The sequence below is a fragment of the Peromyscus californicus genome, unplaced genomic scaffold, assembly GCF_007827085.1.
Source record: "Peromyscus californicus insignis strain IS unplaced genomic scaffold, ASM782708v3 Scaffold_13__1_contigs__length_99412109, whole genome shotgun sequence".
In the NCBI taxonomy this organism is placed as follows: Eukaryota; Metazoa; Chordata; class Mammalia; order Rodentia; family Cricetidae; genus Peromyscus; species Peromyscus californicus.
In genome coordinates this window covers 85,541,302-85,566,350 of record NW_026294424.1, presented here as the reverse complement: position 1 = coordinate 85,566,350, position 25,049 = coordinate 85,541,302, and the positions used below count along the sequence as shown (strand labels likewise).

The 25,049-nt window shown below is 46.3% G+C and overlaps 1 protein-coding gene across 1 annotated transcript in view; it reads right to left on the bottom strand.

The window, feature by feature from the left end:
* The window catches only part of Shroom3 (shroom family member 3), a 301,901-nt gene that overhangs the window by 191,433 nt on the left and 85,419 nt on the right, over positions 1-25,049 (bottom strand). The window contains exon 2 of the mRNA XM_052735386.1: positions 7,855-8,009. Within this exon, the coding sequence (XP_052591346.1) occupies positions 7,855-8,009 (155 nt within the window). The remainder of the gene's footprint in view (positions 1-7,854; positions 8,010-25,049) is intronic.

Here is a 25,049-nt window from a genome sequence, read left to right as displayed (position 1 = left end):
ATTTCAAGATCATTGACTTGCAAATCTTGGGTAAGTTGCAATTTCAAACTCAATCTAGAAATAAGAGGTCAAAGGAATCTAGCGCATAGAGGCAACAGATGTTTGAGCCAGCCATTCCAACCCAATAATGTCATCCCCACTCTTTCTCTGAAGAAATGATTCTCTAACCCTCAGAAATGTGGGATGGTCCCTCCAGGGGGGTGCGGGCCCTAGGGCAGCAGTGAATTCACTTTCAATTTTAGGAGGGAGGAGGGAGCAGCTGCTGGAGCAACACGGTTTTATTTCAGGGGCCTGACGTAGGAATTCAAGTCAGGGGAGTGTCCCGAGGGAGCTCGGGAAATTCGGTCAGAAGGAAAGCTCTTCGTCTGAAATACTGTCCTGGTGAACTAAAAATCAGGTTTTGGTCTTCCCTGGTTTCGTTTTCTGGTTGCCTTTCAGTAGCACAAATCTTTCAGCTACCAGCACGTGTAAGTCCCCACACATCTTTGGAGGCAGTTCCTTATTTTATATTTCTTTAGATGGCCCTGTCTGGCCTGGAATTTGCCATGTAGACCTAGCTGTCCTTAAACTCTGCCTTAGGCTCTGCTTGCCAAGTGCTAGGAATAAAGGGACGTGCCACCATGCCAGGCCGAGCTCCTGCACTGCACCTTCATAGGTTAAAACTCACAAGACTAAGATGGTCACTTGAGTCTCACTATACCAGGCAAATTGCACAGCCAGATCACACACATAGGCACACGCTGGCTGTTCTTACTTACTCAGCCCTTCCTTTCTTTCTAGTCTCTCTTTTCCCAGTGACATATGGTCTTCTACCACTGTTCATTCATAAACACACACACACACACACACACACACACACACACACACACAGAGAGAGAGAGAGAGAGAGAGAGAGAGAGAGAGAGAGAGAGAGAGAGAGAGAGAGAGAGAGAATCATTTGTTTGTTTTTCAAGACAGAGGTTCTTTGTGTAGCCCTGGCACTCGCTCTGTAGACCAGGCTGGCCTCAAACTTACAGAGATTTAGCTGCCTCTGCCTCCTGAGTGCTGGGATTAAAGGCATGCACCACCATCACCAGGTTTGAGAGAAAGAATCTTTATAATGCATTATTAACTCAGAATAAAAGCCTCTACCAACTTTGAAGAGAGACAATGGAGAGGAGGTTTTAGAAAAAGATTCCAAACTGGCTTGGAGACAATTCCAGTATTTGGGAAGCTGAGGCAGGAGGATTACCATGAGCTCAAGGCCTACCTGAGCTACAAAGTGAGACCCCCCAACTCAAAGAACTAAGAATAAGGGATGTGGATGGTAGTAGAGTGCTCAGGGTGCACACAAACTTCCTTGGTGAGGGTCAGGCTTGCCTGGGCTATGTGAGACTGTGTGCCAAAAGCAAAACACAAACAGAACCTAATGATAATATTTCACTTTGAAAGGCACGCTCCTTCCTCGGTACAGAAGGCTCTCTTCCCCCACAAATCCTACCTTGGCAGGGCCCCTGCTTTGCACCCTGTGGTCTAGAGACCAAGGTGGACCTCTTCAAGGTGGTAACTTACTCAACAAATACACACTTTATTTTCAGATGATCAGTGTCACAATCGCCACACTAAATACCGTAGTCACACATTTCTGTTAAGCCTCACAGAGATTAAGCGATTTACCCAGAATTCCATGGCTAGTCTCTAATGCCCTCAGACCTCCAATCCAGCCAGCTTCAGCTTCACCATTGCCCTGTGTACCCCAACTTTCACACTTCTAGCCTGGGCCTTGTCAAAAGCTCAGGTGGTGCTCAGGAGGCAGTGGTGGCACACTCCTTTAATCCCGGCATTTGGGAAGCAGAGGCAGGTAGCTCTCTCACAGTCTGAGGCCAGCCTGGTCTATATAGCCAGTTCCAGGATAGCCAGGACTACACAGTGAGACCCTGCCTCAAAAAGTAAATAAATTAAAAAAAAAAAAAAAGGACAAAACAGTTTCAGCTTTTACTTACGAATTAAATTTAAATTGCTTAACTAACAAGTGTGTGTGTGTGTGTGTGTGTGTGTGTGTGTGTGTGTGTGTTTGTGTGTGTGTGTATGTGTTTATGTGTGCACACCAAGTTTAAGAACAGGACTCAAACGGGGCATGGTGGCGCACACCTTTAATCCCAGCTCTTGGAAGGCAGAGGCAGGTGGATCTCTGTGAGTTTGAGGCCAGCCTGCCTCTGTTTGCAGAGTGCTGGGCTTAGAAGCATGCATCACCACTCCTGGCCAACCTTATTTAGTTTTGCTGCAGGTATATCTGCGTCAGCTGCATGCCCGGTGCCTGAGGAGGTCAGCAGAGGGTGTCGGACTCCCTGGGACTGGAGTTACAGACAGTCATGACCTGTCATGTGGGTGCTGAGACACCAACCCAAGTCCTCTGGAAGAGCAGCCAGTGCTCTTAACCACTAAGCCATCTCTCTCTCTCTCTCTCTCTCTCTCTCTCTCTCAGCACCTTACATCATACACAGTTCAACTAACCCTGAAGACATTTCCCCTTTGTCTGCCTGTTTCCTTCTGAAGGTCCCCTGCCCTCAGACAAGTATTTTACACATATCTGCCAAATACAGCGTGTGTGGACTTGAGGGAGGATTTGGGGTGCTGACACTTCCTGTGTGTCTTACCCTAATTACCACCCTTGGTATGGGCACTGGGGCTCTGCATTCCGTAAAGGTTCCCCCCAGCTGGGAGATGTTTGCTTCTCTCTTGGAAGGCCTTTTCTTATTTTATCATATCATCTCCAGTCTCCACCACCGGCTGCAGACCTTCCACTTGTGACCCGCACAGCACCACATTCTCGGTCCTCTACACTGCTCTTTAGCTCCCAAGAAAGGCTAAGCTCCGCCCTCTTCATGGGTCAGCAGAAATCCCAAGATCTCTGACCCGCAGCTCACTGCGGACTTCGCATGTCTCTGGTAGCCTTTTAAGAAGGTGTTTCTACTTTGGCCTGTTTTCAGTCACCCTGAAACTCACATAAACACCGTTACTCTTGGCATTTTTATGTGGACAACTCACAGGTGTTACCACCCAAAATAACTTTAAAAGAGGCAGGAAGAGGGCCAGCAGGTACATAGATTTTGGTACAAGTTTCTTCCCCCTCCATAGACAGCCACCATCAGTTACGCTTTCATAAAATTTTATTTATTATTATTATTATCATCATCATCATCATCATCATCATCATCAGTATTGAGATCACTTATGGAAGCAAGCAAGCTAATAAATGAAATATCACGAGTCATTTTGTCAAAATGGAAAAGAATGAACTTTCAGGCTGAGGCCAGGACATAAAGGCTGGGTTTCAGGATATGAAGGCTACAGAGTCCAGCACAGGGGCTTGCAGCGGATCCTGAGGTGTGGAAGAGAAACACCCTTCCACGTCCCCTGCAGCCTGTCTGTGAGAAGTGAGGCAGGCCCCCTTCCCTCTAATGCTGAGAGTGGATGCTAAACATGGACACATAATGGATGAGCTAGGATGCATTCAACAGGCACCCAGAGACAAAATGTTTCCCACACCAGAGGCAGCCAGAGCAAGACTGCCTGTAACCTTATCGATTTCATTAACATATCTAAAGAAAGAATGTGTCAGTCAGAAAGGGGATTTGGTAGTGAGGAACTGAGGATGAAGGGGAGGACTTTGGCAGTGTGATTCCCTGGGGTCCAGAGGGGGAAAGCCCTGACAAAGGCGGGCAGAGCATCTGGCCTTCAGAACAGATGCCACACACATCAGCACCCGCAGGCCCGCTCTCTACACCCAGGCAGAGATCACCCACTTCCCCTCAGTATTCCTGTAGAGATGAAGTACACTGATTCCTGGTCCACTTAGAGGCATCCCTTCCAAAATGAATTAGCACCAGGCCATTGTGGTTTATACTCCAGCTGCTTGGGAGTTCATATAATGTGACTTTACACTCCTAAATCTCACAAGCTCTGGGATGTCCAGCACCAACTTTAGACCTAGAAGCAGATCACAGGCCCCTAAACGGTGATAAATTCACAGAGAGAACGAAACAGGGGCTTCTGGGTAAGCAGGCAGTCACATCTGTAGGACGGTACCTCTCCAGATTCCCACATGACTCTCTAGCCCAGCTGAGAGCAAGTTCGAGGGATCACCACACGTTAACTTTACCCACCACAGCGCTGCTAACATCCTCTGGCGGCAGGGACTATTGTTTGTGTTCTCTCACACAACCGAGGACTGTGAGGCTTAGAAGGTCGCATCACCAGTCAGTGGCAAGGGCAGATGCCAACCCTTTCACTAGGTTAAAGCCAGTTGGCAAAGGTTCTTCCAGAAATGACTCAAATGGCATGTCATCATCAGATGGCACATCTAGAAACGTGTTGGCAACCAGCCCTTTCCCTGTAGGACACCTATGACACCAGACACGTCAGGGTGTGGATTCCACTCTCACCCTCCATCAGCACCACTGTTCTCAAGCTGGGGGTCCATGCAAAGATGAGTTAAACCTCCAACCATTCATCCCAGGAAGGAAGGAAGGAAGGAAGGAAGGAAGGAAGGAAGGAAGGAAGGAAGGAAAGAATTTGACCCATGATTCTAAGCCTTTCTACCCATCTGAAAACTCAGCCACGTTTGGAATGGCTGCATGCTTCACTTAAACCTTTTAAGGAACTGATTACATTTCTTTATGTATTTCTTGTGCTGGCATGCATGCATGCACACCACGACATGCATGAGAGGTCAGAGGATCACATGCGGAGTCTACTCTCTCCTTCATCACATGGGATAGTAGGTCCTAGAGATTAAACTCGGGGTGCAAACCTTGGTAGCAAGTGCCTTTACCCACTGAGCCATCTCAGAGGTCCTTAAATCCTGACCTAAAAAAAAAATGCTTATGTCTAGAGTCGGACAATAATAATATAAACAGTAGAAGTATCTCTTGTTATCATGTAGACTATACCTTTTACTCTTTTCAATCACCTCATAAAGTACACCCCCCCCAACATTTGTGAATTATAACTAACAAAAGTTGTAAAGCAATGGCATTGGGGGTGTAGCTCTGGAAGAGAGTATGTTCTTAACATGAGTGAGGATTAGGTTCAGTTCTCAGCATTCTGTCCACTAAGAATATCCTGTATTCAAGATGGTTAATGTAACGATTTGATATACATATGCATTATGTAATGATTACTACAATCAAATTAATCAACATACTTCCACACACCACACTATTGCCCTTGCATGCACCATTACCCTTGCATGCATGTGGGTGTGATAGGTGCACTCAGGCATGCTCCTGGTGAAGACATTTGAGAGTTATCTCAGCAGATTGTAATATATAACACAGTATCGGTAATAACAGTCACCAGGCTATGTATCGTATCCCTAGAACCTACTTGTCTTGGTTGGTTGTTGGTTAGGTTTTTGGAGAGAGGGTCCAACTGATCTCAGTTAGCCTTAAATTCACTATGTGGTCCTCAAACTTATCACACTTCCACCTCGCCTCTGTAGGATGCAGGTTTCACCACAACTGGCCTCTTCCACCTTCTACCTGAAGCTTGGGCCCTTTGAACAGGATCTCTGCATTTCCCTTCGGGGTCATCCCAGGCAACTACCATTCTTTTTTCATTATTATTATTATTATTATTATTATTATTATTATTTTGAGACAGGGTTTCTCTGTGTAGCTTTGGAGCCTTTCCTGGAACTCACTCTGTAGCCCAGGCTGGCCCCGAACTCACAGAGATCCACATGCCTCTGCCTCCCGAGTGCTGGGATTAAAGGCGTGCGCCACCACCGCCCGGCGGCAACTACTGTTCTACCTTCTGCCTTTAGGAATTCTCCTCACTACATTCCACTCAGGAGATCAGAGTATGTCCTTCTGTTCTTCTCATTATGTGGAGGACACAGTGTTCTCTAGTTTCTTTATGTTGTAAATGGTATAATATCCTTCCTTCTGGTGCTGAATAGTGTCCCAGTGTGTGTGTGTGTGTGTGTGTGTGTGTGTGTGTGTGTGTGTGTGTGTGTGTTGTGTATTGTATGATTTACATGGGTGAGTTTTTATATACATACACCACATTTTCTTTATCCACCTCTCATTTGGTGGACAGAGGTCATTTTCATGTCATGATATAAAACAGGTATTTTAATCCTCATTTAAAGATGAAGAAACAGAAACTCTGTCTCAAAAAACCACAAATAAATAGATAAATAAATAAATAAATAAATAAATAAGAAACTATAGTAACATGCTATCTGAAAATAAATATTTGGACTGGAGAGATGCTTAGTGGTTAAGAGCACTTGCTGCTCTTACAGAAAACTGGCAGCTCACAACTATCTATAACTCCAGTTCTAGAGAATCCAGCACCCTCTTCTGGCCTCCTTGGGTACTGCATGCATATATATGGTGCATATACTTACATACAGGCAAAACACATAAAAATAAATAAATATTAACAACAACAACAACAACTAAAGATGAGCTGGCATTTGCCTATCATCCCAGCCCTTGGAAGGTAAAGCCACAAAGATCAGTTCAAGACCAGTCTAGGCTATCTTTTGCATTCTAGGCCAGCTATGTGAGACCCTGTCGGAAAATAAACAAACAAATAACAATGACGAAAACAAAGAAGAAACAGAATCGTCACTGACGCTAAATAATTACACACAGAAGGTGATGACCACAGTATCTGCACCCTGCTCTAATCTGACTGGAGACTTTGCTTACAGTCACTCTGTACCACTGGCAGCCAGAGACATAACTTGAGTCTGGTGGCCCTGAAGAGTGAGGGGACACAGCAGCACACTGAGCAAAGTCACCACCCTGCAGAGACCAAGGGCGGTTTTTCTGGATTTATGGCCTGTGATTGGAAGGCGCTGGATTCCAATCAAGATTCACCAGGGAAATGGCTTCTATGGAGGAATGAGTTGCTGCAGGAGCAAGGTGTCTCATGAGAGACCCTCTGAGGTGACCAAAAGCCACCTTACCTTCTGCAGCTTGAAAATGGTGGGGCTTGTTCAGTGTCCCCTAAAGTTCCAATGCAAGAGAACATTTTCGAATACTGTAACATTGGATTCCAAGGGAGGCATGGGAAACTCTATTAGTAAAGAAGTATCCAAGTATATACAATGTGCAGGCTCGTGGCTCCGGAGTTCCAGGTAATGCTGTTCCCCAGGCACAATGACTGGGAGGTGAGCATGATCATTAGGATACATGATGTGGGTTCCCGAACAATATAAATATTTAAAAAAAGATATTCTTTTTCTGGTTTCCTCGGGCTCCTGCATGCATGTGGTGCACGTAAACTCATACAAACACACACATACATACACGCTCGGGCACACACACACACACACACACACACACACACACACACGAATTAATTAAAAAATTGCAAGCAAGCCTTTCCCAAAAAAAGGATCCATCACTCCTAAGATGTCCAAACAAGAGGAATCTACCAGTTTTTCAGCCCCGAGTTGTAGGCACGGCTAACAAAATGTCACCTAAATTAGCTCCAAGTCAACCACTTTCTCGAGGTCCAGAATACAGGACTGCTTGGAGTTCCAGCCACACCTGGGATGTGTCAGAATTCATCAAACCTAGAATTTTGGAAAGACAGCAAAGCTCCCCTCTGACAAGCCAATACTAACTCAGGAAACAGGGCACGGTTTCAAAAGAGTATCCAAATGTCTCCACTCCACTTCCTGTCCCATACCGCAGCATCAGCAAGAAGAAAGGAAAAGAAAAACTTGTACAAAGACAGCACCTCCTCTACTAAGACAACATTAAAGATAAAGTACGCAGCAGCCTGCCAGGCAGGACAGGAAAGCGTGACGGTGAGGTGTTAGAAGGGACAGGGCTGGAGAACCAGCCCATTTACCTGCGCACCACCAGCCGGAGGGTCTTGTAGGACCCCTTCACCAGGGAGACAGCCTCCCTCCTGGAACTGCTCAATGCCACCTCATTGATGTGCACGACCTCGTCCCCAGCTTGCAGACCAGAGCTCACCACATCAGCTTTTCCTCCTTCTTCGATCTGCTCAGAGAGATGAGAGAGAGAGCCACAGTGAACTTGTGTCCAGCCTGGGGTCAGTTCCCGTCCTGAGCCATGCCTGGATATAAGCAGAGCAGGGTGGACCAGGGGCAACTGTACCCTTTTCACCCACCCAAAGAATAATCTTTAAGAAGTAAAGGGCTGCCTGGACGACGGTGGTGGTGCACACCTTTGGGAGGCAGAGGTAGGCGGATCTCTGTGAGTTCGAGGCCAGCCTGGTCTACAGAGTGAGTTCCAGGACAGCCAGTACTGTTATATAGAGAAACCTTGTCTTGGAAAACCAAAAGAAGGAGGAGGAGCAGGAGGAGGAGGGGGAGGAGCAGGAGGAGGAGGGGGAGGAGCAGGAGGAGAAGAAGGATGACGAGAAGGAGAAGGAAGAGGAGGAGCAGGAGGAAGAAGAGGAGGAGCAGGAGGAGGAGGAGGAGGAGGAGGAGGAGCAGGAGGAGCAGGAGGAGGAGGAAGAAGAAAAGAAGAAGAAGAAGAAGAAGAAGAAGAAGAAGAAGAAGAAGAAGAAGTAGTAGTAAAGGGGGCTGGCCCCTGTTTTCAGTATCCTCTAGCATCTGTAACCCCGACTGCCCACAGAGGGCTCTCACAAACAGCTGGATGAACTCTCACAAACAACTGGATGGATGAATGTAGTTCCCACCTGGAGGCCACTAACCCAGGGCCCTCTGGACACCCTCTTGCCCTCTCCAAATCCACTTGGAGCTTCTGTTTTATTCCTTTAGAAACAAGGTGGTTTTTGTTGTTTTTGTTTTGACAGAGTCTCATGTAGCCCTAGCTGGCCTTTAATTTGCTATGTGATGGAGAATGACCTTGAATTTGTGATTCTCCCTTTTCCACGTCCTGAGTGCTGGGATCCACGGGAGTTCATGACCATTCCCAGTTTGTGTCCAAACTGAGATACAGCCTCAGCCCAGTGATTCATTTTTTATAACTTATTTCTTACTTTTTGGTTCAAATTCTAACTCATTGGATAAGCAAAGCGGTATAAACAATATAATGTTATTCAGTAGTAAAACAGAAATAAAAAGACACAGAGGTAGCAAGACATCTAAAAAGGCTACATACTCTAATTATGTATATGACACTCTGGAAAAGGCAGAATCATGCACATGGTGAGAGATCTGTGGTCACCAGAGGGGTAGATAACACAGAGGCGTTCATGTAACTAGAAATGAGACTATTTCATGTAACACAGTGATAGTGGACACATCTGTCAGGGCCCTAAGAAGATAGACTAAGAGTGGACACTAATGCTAAAGTGGACTTTGGGTAAAAATGGTGTAAAAATGTGGATGGAAGGGGGCGGGCTAGGTGTATGCAGGTGCAGAAGGTTTATGAGCAAAATGGTACCTTCCACTCAGTGTTAGACTTAAAACTGCTCTATACATAATATATTTTAAAAACTGCTCTATACATAATACATTTTAAAATCCAGGTGGTGGTGGCACATGCCTTTAATACCAGTACTTGGAGGCAGAGGCAGGCGGATCTCTGAGTTCCGGGCCAGCCAGGGCTACACAGAGAAAACCCGTCTCAAAAAAAACCAATATATATATTCTGGATGGCTTAGCAGTTAAAAGCTCTGGCTTCAAAATCAGCAGCACTGAGTCTGGATTCCAGCACCCAGGTAGCAAGCTGGATCTTCCAATGATGCCTGTAACCCCAGCTCCAGGGCAGGCAGAGACAAGAAAACGCAAGCTGGGTTTAGGGAGAGACGCTGCCTCAAAGGAAAAAGGTAGAGAAAGAGGATGCCTGATGTCTCCCTCCTCCAGCCTCTGTGCTCAAGCACAGACAAGCATGTCCACACACTCGCATGCATATATACTCACACAAACACACCCCATAGATAACATAAGTGTATCTCTTTTTAAATTTCTGTCAATTAGCCTGGCAGGTGGAGGCAGGGCAGCAAACAATGTGCATTGATCAGGTGAGAAATGTGGAAGGAAGGAGGTTGAACGTGTGCTTCGGGAGCAAGCAGAGGGAAATGCTGCTTGGTTCAGCACCCGAGTGCCAGTGGATCCTTGTGGGATGTCAGTCATCATGGAGTGGTGAAAAGAGAGAGAAACAAAACAAATTTAAAAAGCTAGTGAACAAAAACGTGACCCGGATTTCCTTTTTAACGTAATTATTCTGCAGAACTGCCTTCACAGGCGAAGATCTTCAGCAGAGCCGCAGCTCTACAAAACAGACCAAATAGCAATTTGTGTTGTCTTCATATTCATAAAATAAAGTTGTAGATTTGGGCCTCACCTGCTTCTTATTTGAACAGCAAAAATAGTATATGCTAAAAATCGATGTTTTAGTTATTAACTTGCTAGTAAATGCTTATATATTTACTATATAGTTATAGAGAGTGAGATTAATACGCCATCTGTTCAAGAGTCCCAGCCCTGATTGTTCACACCACTCTGAGGCAATCACTGCAACTCAGCGTTGTGAATTTCAGGAGCATTTTTTTTTTAATCTGTTTAACAAAAATGCTACTCCACAAGCTTTACAGAGAGGTCTTGCAGTGAGTGGCTACGATCCTGAGTCACACAGACAAGCCTGCGGGAGGTAAATTCTTCATTCTGACTCCTCCACACTGCACACATGTGAGGGGCAGGAGAGAGATCCACCACGCGAACCGCAGGTCCTGGTCTGTTATCGAAAGTGGAAACCACTGTTTTCAGAAGTCACACAGCACGAAGATGCTGCCATTCAAAGTAGCCTATCATCTTAGCTATAGGCTGCCTGACATTCGAGGGTGGAGATGTCACATGCTGTGTTTAGTCCCCTTGCATTGATGGCCATTTCCTTCCTACCAGCCTGGAGACTCGGTGCTGCCCTTACGTACCAACCATGTTCTCCCCAAGGCCCCGAGTCAGCTGCTCGGGTTTTCCTTCTGCCTGGATTTCTCAGCTGGACCATCCATCGAGCCTTCTCTAAGAGCCGCCGTAGACCACAGTGACGAAGAACAGAGTCAAACTGTACGGCCTGTTTCTTAGTAGCTAGGTGGCTTTTAACATGTTACTTAGCTGCCCCGTGCCTCAGTTTCTTCATCTGTCAAATGATTACATTTCCCACACATATAGTGGGAATGAAATGAGCTCATGCTAGTGAGCTCTTTAACAGTGCCTGGCACACAGTGCAAGCCCAGTGGAGCTCAGACACAGTCACCACCCACTGTTCAGGTCCAAGGTCAAGTCCCACCTCCTCCGAAGCTGTCCAGGCTTCTCAGCAGTACCCACCCCAACTCCCACACTGCCGTTTTCTGCCCTTGGAGACAATCCCTCGCCTTGAGAGGGCAGCTGCGTAGCAGAGCACTTGACCTGCACACAAAAGGCCCTGGTTTTGGTCCCCAGCACCAAAGAGAACAAAGCAAGATCAATAATGCCCCCTTCCCTCAATTCCAGAGCACCAGTGAACAAAATGATACACAACCACAGCATGACATTCACAACACTTGCTTTCCACAACTTTTAACATAATGCTGTGTTTCCCGCGTGATCTTTCAGCAAAGCTATTAATATCTATGTCTGCTACCTGTGCATAGGTCTACCTTCCCCAGCTTTAACTGCGAGCCCTTTGAAGACGGGGCTCAATAGTGATTCCACCTGTACTGAGGTCAGAATGTAGACTTTCCTCAGAAGGCACAGCTTTGCTGCTTTCAGAAAACACCGGGCAAGCAGATAAAAGATGAGGGTACAGTGATGGACACGATGCATCGTGCTCTGCCCGAATGCAGGTTGTGGAACCGAATAATTTGCCAACAATTTGAACAAAATGAACCCTAGGAAATGGTCAGTGCCTGTATGAAGAAGGAAGTCTAGTTACAGAAGCTACAGCAGATGAACAGATAAAGACGGCCTGGGCGGCACACACAGCAGAGTCTCGTTCAGCCATGAAGAAGAACGGATTATGTCATTTGCAGGTACCTGGAGGCCATCCTGTTCCGGGTTCAGAAAGATGACTATCATACACTTTTTCTCATGTGGGGAATCTCAATTTTTAAGGGGCTTTTCTGGAAGACAAGAGAGACCAGTGGGACAGGGAGAGGGACCAGAAAGGGTAACAGGGTGAATAGGACCAAAGTACACTACAGACACGTACAAACAGCACAGATAAAGGAGCCCGGAGGGCGGTTCACCCCTGTGATCCCATTACTCAGGGGGCTGAGCCAGGAGGCTCACCCCGGGTTACACACGGAATACCAGGGCATCCAGGCCTACGCACCGAGACTGTCCCCGAATCCGGTGACAACAAAATCAACCTTCGTTTTCCGTAAGTGAAGAAAGAGGAGGAGGAGGAGGACGGTTGCTGTGGAGCTTCCTTCGTGTCCGCTCATGACCGAGAGGAGCGCAAACAGGAGGAAGAGGGCTGGAGAGGCTCATGTCGTCCGCTCCTTCTTCATCCTTGTTTGGTTTCTCAGTGCTGGGGAAGAGACCCAGGGGACTGAGCTACGTTCCAAGCCGCTTCCCCACTTGTTATATTTACAGAGTTCCCCAGAAACTCTCCACCTTGCACTACAGTTAGGTTTAAACTGTTTACTTTTTGTTGTTTTTTGTTTGTTTTTTTGTTTGTTTGTTTGTTTTTTTTCAAGACAGGGTTTCTCTGTGTAGCTTTGCGCCTTTCCTGGAACTCGCTTTGGAGACCAGGCTGGCCTGGAACTCACAGAGATCCGCCTGCCTCTGCCTCCCAAGTGCTGGGATTAAAGGCATGCGCCACCACTGCCCGGCTACTTTTTGTTGTTTTTTAAAACTAAATAATTAATTTATTGAGGCAAGTTCTAACTATGTAACTCTGACTGACCTGGAATTCGATAAGTAGCCCAGGTTGGCCGGGAACTCACAGAGATTACCTGCTCCTGCCTCTTTAGTGCTAGGATTAATGGTGTGCACCACCACACTCCAGGAAACAAACAAACAAAAAAAAAAGTTATTACTACTGTTTTTTGATACTGAGGATAGAACTCGGGGCCCTGCACAATGCTAGGCAAGTACTGTTTGAATTCCACCTTCAGTCAACCTGTTTTCTTTCTCTTTTATTTTTTTGAGGCAGGATCTAACGTATCTCAGGCTGTCCTCAGACTCACTATGCAGCCAAGGATGATACTGATCCTCCTGCCTCCACCTCAGCAGCACTAGGATTAGAGGCTGTACCTCCATGTCAGTTTCTGTGGTGCTGGATAGCAACCCCGGGGCTTCACGCACGCTGGACAAGCACTCTACTGGACATCTCCAGCCCCCAAATGCTTACCTCAATTTTTTTTAATTTTAAATTTATTTATTTTATTACTTTATGTGCCTCAGTGTTTTGCCTGAGTGTAGGTATGTACACTGTGTGTGTGCCTGGGTGTCTGGAGAGGTCAGAAGAGGTGGTCAAGAGTTCCTGAGACTGGAGTTACCAACAGTTGGGAGTCGCCGTGTGGGTGCTTAGAATCAAACCCGGGTCTTTCTCATGAGGAACTAGGGTTCTTCGCCGCTAAGCCCCCCAAATGCTTACCTTTTCCAGGTTAATGAACATATTAATTGATGAAACTGGAGAAGCTGAGGTCATGTTTTGAAGTGGTATTTCTTAGTAAAACACTGAGCGGCTACTTACATGCTTTTGTTTTGTGTTGCTGGGAGGAACGCAGAGGCTCAGGCCCTGTCCCTAGGTTACTTACCCCTCTGTCTCCAATATCCCCACACAGTCTCTCAGTGAATCCTGTCAGGGTTCTCATTATCACCAGAGACAGTTCTAGGTCTCGGCTCCGATGTGGATCGTTTATATAAGCCCCGAGCTTATATATATTTTCAGTGTCCTGCGTGCTATTGCTTTTGTGTTCCTCTTCTATTAAGGGGGGCTCCTGTCAACCCAAACAGGTTCCGCCCATCTCGACCACCCCCCTATGAACTACTGTCGAGAGAAGCAGCCTCGGTCCCTGCCTCCCCCCCCCCCATCTTTCTGATTGTGCCCTATTTCCTGGTTTTAAACTCTCGAGGTCAGAAGCTAAAGAAAAAAAGACAATTTTTTTTCCCCCTTCTCACGTGTGTTTTTTTAAGCATCTACCATCGCTAGGTACTCTTCTAGACATGAGGAAATAGCCCGTATTCTCTTCTCTTTCCCAGAGTTTACATTCTAGAATATTTTTAGTATGGTTCACATCTGTGTACTTCACTAAAAACACTGGAGCCAGAGAGGCAGCCCAGTGAAGACAAGGCTGGATTTTTTTCTTATCTTAAGGGCACTTCAACTGATCCATGTAAACAACTCTCCCTGGGAGGCCAGGCAATTTCTAGGAAAGGGAGGACTCTGGGAAGCCCGCCTGGTGCTGGGATCTACCCAGGGCTGTACTCCCAAAGGAGGAGTCTCACCCAATAGGCCTACCCTGGGTTTTGAGTGAAGCTAGTTTCCTGAGTGTGGAGCCCACATCTACCACATTTCAGCCATTCAGGTTAAAGAAAGGCGGCTCCTTTATCTGATGGCGCATTAGGACGCCCACAGTCCTTCCTCCCTGACGCCTGCGGGCCCTTCTCGGCCTGTCCAGTGGCTAGCACCGTGTGAGTGGACTCAGTGTTTGTTGATGATTTGGTAATAAACACGGTTGCCAAGCAAGCTGAAGCTACGGGCTAGAACAAAGCTAGGACTGACTGTATCAATATTGTCTCTGTCATAACAGATGATAAACTGAACTGTTGAGGTGATAAACTGTTAATAGCCAAGTCAGTGTGTGTGTGTGTGTGTAGGTTTGTGGACAGGAGTGCTGGTACTGGTGGTGGGGCTAGAGGCATAAGATCCTCCAGGGGCTGGAGTTAGAGTTGCCTGCGAACCACCTGACTTGGATGCTGGGAACTAAACCCTGGTCCTCTGAAAGAAGGATCCACACACTGAACCACTGAGCCATCTGGCCAGTCCTTAAGCTCATGTGATTATTTACAGTGTATCTAATCATCATTGTCGTGACTTGGAAAAAGAGTATTTAGGATATTGAACGATAATCTTCTTGAACTAGTCATCAAAGAGAGTATTCCCTCAACCTCACACCCTGCTGACACTATCCATCAGCAAGATTCCCTGGGGGTAACGTTTATTATCTTAACCTTTGGATGGATGCAATAGCAGCAAACAAGGTCACTGGCATTCTTTATCCTGTCTCACCTGCACAGAATTTACTTATTTCAGGAATGCGACTGTCAGCGGCCTAAAGGGCTGCAGGGGACACCAGGAAAAGCTGACTAGGATATCCCTAAGCCAACAAAGGAGGTGCACATGCACACATTGGAGTCCACGACATAAATGTGCCTTTTTTCTCCTCTGAAATACTAAGTTTATCTACGCCTATAAAAGTACGTTGAATTGATTTAATTTTTTAAATTATATTTCATTTACTTGTGTGTGTATGGTGGGTGGGGAAAGCTGTGTGCCAGAGCACAGCTTTGGGGAGTGCGTTCTTTCCTTGTGGTGGACTATGGCACAGCCTCGCCTCGGCTTTTATCTGAGGTTGCCTCAGTCTGGACGGCTTTATGCCCAGCTGACCGCCTGACTTTATCATCATGTCCAAGCTTGAAGAGGCACTTCCTAGCTGTGCCTACAGCTTCCGTCTCCCCCCAGTGCTAGCGATGGAACTGGGGTCTTGCATCTGCTACTCAAGTGCCCTACCACTGAGCTACACCGCCAGTCATACCCTTCTAAACCTTCCTCCTCCTTCCCAACTGCATTTTCCCTTAGCACTTTATCCATGACCAGCACTTAATATGTATGTATGTACATATACATGTACATAGGTTGGTACGTGTGTGTACAGCATAGTGTGGTGGAGACCAGAGATAACAGTTCTCTCTTTCTATTATGTGAGTTTCAGGGCTGGAACTCAGAAGGCAGACCTGGCAGCAAACACCTTTCTTTACCTGCTAGGCCACGTCACCAGACCCAGGACCGGCAACTTTTCTGATATATCTGTCTTATTACCTGTCTCCCTCTCACTTGAACGTCAGTCTGTGAGAACTTTGACTTACACCTGTCTTCATTTGTTCCCAGCGCCCAGACGGGTGCAGGAACAAAGATCAGTGCCCAATATTCATCATCAGATAAGCAAAACATCATTGTCATAGCGCCCCGGTGTTGGATGCCTCAGATTCCAACAATGGTACTGTACCGTCCTGATTGTCACAAGGTCTTTGAGAGGTGATTCTAATCATTTGGTTTATAATAAGTTTACATAAGTTCTTAATTGTAGAACAGGATACTGAAGGGGAACTACTTGCTCATGGCTGCACGTTAGCAAAAGGAAAGCCGGCTGTGAAATTCCAGATGGACTTCAAAGCCCACATCCTCCAGTCCGCTGCCGCTAAGAATCCCCCAGATCTTTGTCCCAGACTAATACTTCTTTACTTGTCAGTCTAATCCCTCAAGTGCCCAAGAAACCCGACACTCCACATTTCTGTGTTCTGATCCTTCTCTGTCAGGGATCTGAAGACTGGGAACCCACTGCATAGGCTTAGAGGTTTAAGAGCAGTCACAGATTACCCACGGGAAAACAAGCTGGCGTCCACTGCCCCGGGGTAGGGAGCTGGCTACACAAAACACCACGGAGCACTTTCTGCTTACTCTTGGCTCTATCTGGAGTTTAATTAGAATCCAACTCATCCTGCAGAGGGCTGTCATACCTCACTTGCACCTGTATGTGCTGTCTAAACTCTTGATGGAATCATTTTTCTTTCCTCACATTTTTTTTTCCCTGCATAGTGGCATGGTAGGGCTCCAGGGAGGGAGGGGTAGTTTGGTAAAGCTACAGCTCATGCTATGTAACATGCAGTGAGATTGGGAAGGTTGTGGCCCATTTAGGAGGTGGAGCCTCACTGGAGGAAGTGGGTAGCTGGGGGTGGGCCTTGCTGTCTGGCAGCCCAGCCTCACTTCCTGTAAGTGCTCCACTCTTGACTAGCTAGCCACTTTACCCAGCGGCCGGCACCCCTTCCCCAACATGAGGGGCTGTAGCCCCTCCAACTCTGAGCCAAAATAAACCATTTCTTTCCTAGAGTCGCATCATGTCAAATATTTGGTCATAGTAACAAGCAAATATATATATATATATATATATTATTTAGTAGGTAAAAAAATAAATCAAGAACTCTTCGGCTGTTTTGAACGTTCCTTTTTATTCTCTGGGAATCGTTACTACTCATAACCCACTGGCCACTCTCGGTTTTGAACTGTCCATGAGTGTGGACAACGAAGTAAACAGAAAGTTCCTCCCAGCGTCTGTATGTTCTCATCCTCCGCATGTTCTCATCCTCCGCATGTTCTCATCCTCCGTATGTTCTCATCCTCCGCATGTTCTCATCCTCCGTATGTTCTCATCCTCCACATGTTCTCATCCTCCACATGTTCTCATCCTCCGTATGTTCTCATCCTCCGTATGTTCTCATCCTCCACATGTTCTCATCCTCCACATGTTCTCATCCTCCGCATGTTCTCATCCTCCGTATGTTCTCATCCTCCGCATGTTCTCATCCTCCGCATGTTCTCATCCTCCGTATGTTCTCATCCTCCGTATGTTCTCATCCTCCGCATGTTCTCATCCTCCACATGTTCTCATCCTCCGTATGTTCTCATCCTCCGCATGTTCTCATCCTCCGCATGTTCTCATCCTCCGCATGTTCTCATCCTCCGCATGTTCTCATCCTCCTTCTCATCCTCCGCATGTTCTCATCCTCCGTATGTTCTCATCCTCCACATGTTCTCATCCTCCGTATGTTCTCATCCTCCGCATGTTCTCATCCTCCGCATGTTCTCATCCTCCGCATGTTCTCATCCTCCGCATGTTCTCATCCTCCGCATGTTCTCATCCTCCGCATGTTCTCATCCTCCGCATGTTCTCATCCTCCGCATGTTCTCATCCTCCGCATGTTCTCATCCTCCACATGTTCTCATCCTCCGTATGTTCTCATCCTCCGTATGTTCTCATCCTCCGCATGTTCTCATCCTCCGCATGTTCTCATCCTCCGCATGTTCTCATCCTCCGCATGTTCTCATCCTCCGCATGTTCTCATCCTCCGCATGTTCTCATCCTCCGTATGTTCTCATCCTCCTTCTCATCCTCCGCATGTTCTCATCCTCCGTATGTTCTCATCCTCCGTATGTTCTCAGCATCTCATGTCCTATGAAATGAGTCTGCCTTCCGAGGGGCCCCAGCACTAACTGCTGGATTATAAAAAGGACAGAAATAGTTCCGTGCATTGACCGGCACAGCAAGGGATTGTTGTGATCCCTGCCACTCAGTACCACCCGCCTCTCATCCAGTGTCTGATCATTCAGTTTACTCCACTGATGATTTCTTTTCTGATCATTCACTGGCATGTCTCATGGTTCAGGACAGTCGGCTGAGATTCATGAATCCAATGCTCTAATCCCAACATTGTCCTTCTTTAACACGAATCTTAAAAGGTCTTATTAATAAAAACAATCTCGGAGCCAGGTATTGGGGTGAATGCTGAAAGATCAGAGAAACAGAACAAGCCACAGCCAACCTCACCTTGCCAACTTCTCAGCTGATCTTGTTTCCTCAGTCTGAAAGTCTCGGAGTTCTCACCTGAATGGATCTCAGCTGAACTGCTGCTAAAATCCTAAAAGTTTAACAGCTTCTAGTTCCTGGTCCTTATATACCTCTATGCTTCCTGCCATAACATCCTGGGATTAAAGGCATGTGTCTTTCCCAAGCAAGACATGAGATCTCAAGTGCTGGGATTAAAGGTGTGTGTCACCATGGCTGGCTGTTTGCATTATGGCCTTGAACTCACAGAGATCCGGATGGATCTCTGCCTCCAGAAGGCTAGGATGAAAAGCGTGTGCTACCACTGCCTGACCTCTATGTTTAATATAGTGGCTGTTCTGTGCTCTGACCCCCAGATAAGTTTATTGGGGTACACAATATTTCAACCACATCCTTCCATTGCAGGGCCCTGAATGGGCGTCTCATCTGTGAACCAGGGGTAATGTCTGTTCTGTACTAAGGTACAGAGCCTTCCACACAGAAACGTGTGCCTCGCACTTCAGATACAAATTCTAGCCTTCTAAAGCTTTGTTCAGATGGGAATACAAGTGTCCTGCTTAATGTGTGCCTTAGTTAGGGTTTTACTGCTGCAAAGAGACACCGTGATCACAGCAACTCTTAGAAAGGAAAACATTTAACTAGGGCTGGCTTACAGTTCAGTGGATTAATCTGTTATGGTCATGGCGGGAAGCATGGGGGCACACCGGCAGACCTGGTGCTGGAGAAGGAGCTGAGAATTCTACATCTGGTTCAGCAGGCAGCAAGAAGAGAGACACTGGCCTGGCTTGAGCATCTGAAATCTCAGAGCCCACCCCCATTGACACACTTCCTCCAACAAGGTCACACCCCCTAATAGTGCCATTCCCTATGGGCCTATGGGGACCATTTTCATAAAAAATGGCCTAATAGTGCTGGGCAGTGCCTGGACACATGCCTTTAATTCCAGCACTCAGGAGGCAGAGGCAGGTGCATCTCTGTGAGTTCAAGGCCAGCCTGGTCTCCAGAGCGAGGTCCAGAACAGGCTTCAAAGCCACACAGAGAAACCCTGTCTCAAAAAATCAGAAATAAATAAATAAAAATGGCCTCCATAGGTTCATAGATTTGAATACTTGGTCACCAAAGAGTGGCACTATTTGAAAGGATTAGGAAGTGTGGCCTTGTTGGAGGAAGTGTGTCACTAGGGGTGGGCTTTAAGGTTTCAAAAGCCCATGCCAAGCCCACAGTCTCTGTCTCTCTGTCTCTGTCTCTGTCTCTCTCTCTCTCAGCCCCAGTAGATCAGGATGTAGCTCTTAGCTACCTCTCCAGCACCACGTCTGTCTGCAAGCTGCCACGCTTCTCACCATGATAATGGACTAAACCTCTGAAACTGTAAGCCAGCCTTCAATTCAATGCTTTCTTTTATAAGCGTTGCCTTGATCATGGTGTCTCTTCACAGGAATAGAACAGTGACAAGCCAGTATGAAAAACCGTGTAAAAACTTGGTTTTGTTCTTTTTAGGATAAGGGGTATTATTATTCTCCCCTAAGCTTAATAACCTAGATGAGAAGCCAAGGAGATGGGGGCAGAGGCAGCACTGTGTATAGAGACTAGAAGCCCTGGGGTCCGGCCAGCATAGGATGGATTCCCTCCCCAAACTGGGCTATGTGCATCTTTTCTGAACATGCATTTCCTTATCCTAAATATGGGACCCCAAGACCAACCATACTGAGACTGTGTGAGGATTATGTGAGTAACGACATAGGAAGTTCTCTCACAGAGCAAAGGTTCCCAAGGCATGCTCCATGGATTGAACAGTTCCCTTAGGTCGGTTTTATGCTTCTCTGACCATTTCCACCACAAGAATGCATATGTTAGCATCTGGAGACATCTGGCAGAAGGGACTGATGAAGTGGCACAGAGGTTACCTTCCTGAAGTCACAGACTGAGAGTTAACTTGATTTATAAAGGCACAGGGGACAGTCTCGCCTTCAGAAGGAAGTTTTTGTTTCCCAGAGAGGTCCCAGGGTGGAAGGTCACTCAGGCAACACCCCCACCAAACTTCTGAGTGAGCTGCAGCTGCTAAAAACCAAGCCAGGCTGAAGTTCTGGATTTTCTGCTCATTAAGAGGAAAGAGCTGATCAAAGACAGTCAACCACCAAGATTCACCAGGGCAGCCATGAAACTTCCTCCTTGCAAGAAAGTGCCCGACTCTGGCTTCTCCAAGGTGGTTGGTTCCAATGAAACCAGTCTGGGGTAATTAGAAAGTTGAGCAGTCGATGTTTGTCTCCATTTGTTTATTTATCCTTCTCCTCATCTTACAATGGAGTTGAGGCACTCCTTAGCAACACTGAAGAATAGAGGAAGCAGCTGTGGGCATCGGAGCAAAATGAAAAACAAAATAAAAACCAAGGCTACACTCCACGGGCGGGGAATTCTCATTTTCTACCTGGGTATTCATTTCATGCGCCTGTTGGTCCGTGGTTCTGTGGGGAAGCAGAGTCAGCCCCACTCACAAATACCCACAACTGAGGCAAGCAGCTGTGAACAACCCACTCCACAGCCCCCGGTGCCCATCGCCGTCTCCAGCAGCTCCACCACGGTCAGCTTGGATGCGGGATGGCAGACAATTCAACAAACAAACGAAATGCAAACCCGTGGTACTTACCCCATGGTATAATTACCCGATGCTATAGTTAACCAATGATATAATTATACAATGCTATGGAGTTAACCAATGGCATAGTTAACTTGAACAGTTTTCAAAAAAGGCAAAACACATAGCCAGGCGGTGGTGGCGCACGCCTTTAATCCCAGCACTCAGGAGGCAGAGGCAAGCAGATCTCTGTGAGTTCAAGGCCAGCCTGGGCTACAAAGCAAGTTCCAGGAAAGGCTCCAAAGCTACACAGAGAAACCCTGTCTCGAAAAACCAAAAAAAAAAAAAAAAAAAAAAAAAAAAAAAAAAAAAAAAGGCAAAACACGAAAGATAAAACATTATCTTAGAAGTCTGTGAAGAAGCCAGGATGGAATAGGCATCCTTGTTTATTATTTGAAGGAATAGTCCAGGCTGTAACTCTAACTTATTTTATTTTTACTGTTTTTTTACAGAGTAAGGTTAAATATGCTTATTTACATAGATGATCATTGTGATTTTCAACTTTCTATCATTTGAGATCACATTTGGGTCCCTATATTAAAGCAAGATTCTTTAGACAGACTGTGGTCCTCACTCCCTAGAGTACTTGCTATAGACAGACTGTGGTCCTCACTCCCTGGAGGACTGCTATAGACAGACTGTGGTCCTCACTCCCTGGAGGACTGCTATAGATAGGCTGTGGTCCTCACTCCCTGGAGGACTGCTATAGACAGACTGTGGTCCTCACTCCCTGGAGGACTGCTATAGACAGGCTGTGGTCCTCACTCCCTGGAGGACTGCTATAGACAGACTGTGGTCCTCACTCCCTGGAGGACTGCTATAGACAGGCTGTGGTCCTCATTCCCTGGAGGACTGCTATATGGCTCATCTTTGGCTTGAAGCTTCCCGGAGACAAAAGGCAAAAGGAACATGAATCTCCAGAGCAGGGCTGCTCTGTGAAACACTGGGATGGCCACTGGGGGAGCCTGGAAGTCCAGGGGCCATGAAGAAATCTGAAAGGCAGAGATGGTCCTTCTCAATTGTTTCCTGTTTGCTTTAAAAGCATCAAACACTATGTCATCAATGCTGCTCATTAAGAATTCCTGAGGATGAGTCTGATGACACAGGCCCTTGATCCCAGCTACTCCGGAAGCTGAAGCAGGAAGATTGCAAGTTCAAGGCTAGCCTGGGCCATTTAGTGAGACTCTGTCTTAAATTCTAAAAAATACAAGAAAGCTGGGGTTATAGGTCAGTGGTAGAGTGCTTAGGTAAGCATTCAGGAGGCCCTAAATTCAATCCCTAATACAGAGAGAGAGAGAGAGAGAGAGAGAGAGAGAGAGAGAGAGAGAGAGGAGAGAGAGGGAGAGAGAGAGAGAGAGAGAGAGAGAGAGAGAGAGAGAGAGAGAGAGAGAGAGAGAGAGAGAGAGAGAGATCCCAACTTCTCACCTTGGCCATGGAGGAACCCTTTCTTTTGGTCTGAGGCTGGAAGCCTTGCAGCTGGGTGGCACCAGGAAGCTATTTCTGGATGAGCTTTGAACAGGAAAATCTTCCGGCATTCTTTCCTTTGGTACAATGACTGACAGTGTTGGAGAGGTCAGTCACTCTACCAGCAAGGGCTGAGTAATAAAAGGCGAGCTGCTGTCCTGCAGACACGCCACGGACATAAAGAATGAGCAAGAACTAGGAGGCGGGAGACAGCTCAGCAGGCGAGGTGCTTGTTGTGAAAGTATGAGGACCCCAAGTTCAGATCCCCAGTACTCACATAAATGCCTGGTGGCTACTGTGATCTACTTGTAATTCCAGCTCTGGGAAGGCTGAGACAGAGGATCCTAGGAGCAAGCTGGCTAGCTAGATTGGTGAGCACTAGGTTCAATGGAGAGACCCTGCCTCAATGAATAAATGGAGAGCAATCATGGAAGAAACTGATTGTCAGCCTTTGGCTTCCATATGCACATGTGTATATATACACACATGTACCTGCACACACATATGTGAACATACACACATGGAGTCATACCACACACAGGCACATGAAAGCAAAGAGATAAGCCTATGTTTAAGCTGATGAGACTCCATTTTTTCCCCATTCAGACAGAAGACTATGACAAAAGGTTCCTTTAAATTTAAAGGCATTTATTTCTATTTTATAACCATTCCCAAAATAATTCCAGGAGTCTTAGCAGGTATGTTCCATGTTCCCCCAAAAGACCTTCTGCATCACCCTAGTTTGTTTACATTTAAGTTATGTTTTCAGTCCATTCTGTATATGCTGTGCATCTATCCACAGACCAGCTATTATTATGTACATGAATAACATACATAAAACATGGAAGACGCAGGGCAGTATGCACTCCTGTAACCCCTGACTCAGGAAGCTGAGGCATGAAGAATGACGTGAGTTGGCAGCCAGGGATACATGATCAGACCCTTTCTCAAAACAAATCAAAACAAAAAGAATTACTCACCACATCAACAGAGCTTGGTTGTTTGGGAAGGAAATAAAGGCTATAAATTACATATATATTTCATATGTTTTATATGTATATAGCATGCATTATAAAATAAACCTACTTTTTTTTTTGAGACAAGTTCTCACCATGTAGTCTTGGCTAGCTTGGAACTTACTATATAGACCAGGCTGGCTTCAAACTCACAGAGGTCCACCTGCTTCTGCCTCCTCAATGGAGTGTTGAGACTAAAGGTGTGTGCCATCATCCCTGGCCATAGTATTGCTATTAATATTAATATTGGTCTGTTTGTTAGAGTGAGTGAGGGTCTTACTCAGTAGCCCTGGCTGGCCTGCAGCTCTCTATGCAGACCAGGCTGGCCTCGAACTCAGAGATCTGCCTGTCTTTGCCTCCCAAGTGCTGGGATTAAAGGTGTGCATCAGCACACATGGCTTAATATTAACATCGGAACTTGGCTTGCAACAGACAGAAATGTCATGTGACAAGGGTGTCTACCAATACCATTGTCTCCTAGGAAATGGCCTCTTTGTCTCTGCAAAAGAATTCTCAGAGGTGGCTGAGCTATAAGGAAATGGGGTAATAAAGTTCCCAAGGATACCTCAGGCCTGTCAAAGATAACAATAGCATCCTGTTAGTCAACAGTGTGAGCCTCCAATATTTACAAACTGTAGAAGATTCCAGAGGCCAGAAAGATATCGGAGCACCAACTGGCAATAGGATTTCTTCTTTCTGTAGTTCCCAACAATGATTTGTTTACTTACAGTCTATCAGAGGATATCTGGTGGCTAGGCTTTACAGCCAGATGGTCGGGTTCAAATCCTCCCCCAGCCCGAGAAGTTATGTGACCTTCAACAAGTTATTTGATCCCTCTGGCTTGTTCCCTTTCATAGAGATAAAGCTAGTAATACTTCACAGAACTGTGAGGGGCGTTAAATAATGAATGCATGTCAAGCATGCAGAAAAACATGCCCAGTAAACATTAACGATATTCATTTATATTTTCCCTCATAAATCAGGAATGCAAACACTTCTTTTCTATACCCCACAGTGAAAGATCAGAGATATTTTATAAAAACACTTGAGTGTTTTTTTTTTTTTTTTTTTTTTGCTAGGCAAAGGCTCTCTACCACTGAACCACACCTCCAGTCCAGTTAAAACAACAACAACAACAACAACCACAACCACAACCCCTCAAACTTTGAGAAATGTTAAAAGGCATAGCAAAACAAGGGATTACAGTGACCCTACCAGTTTGGAAATCAGCTCAGTCATTTCAGTTGTCCTGAGGAGAGATACCTGATCGGACAGACAGGGCTCCCAGAGGAGCAGGCAGGTGGGGAACCCCAGGAGAAGTGATAATAGAGCAAGGGGGGAAGAGGGAAAAGAAGACACCGTTTCCAGCTGTGTCTACCTCCTGTTAG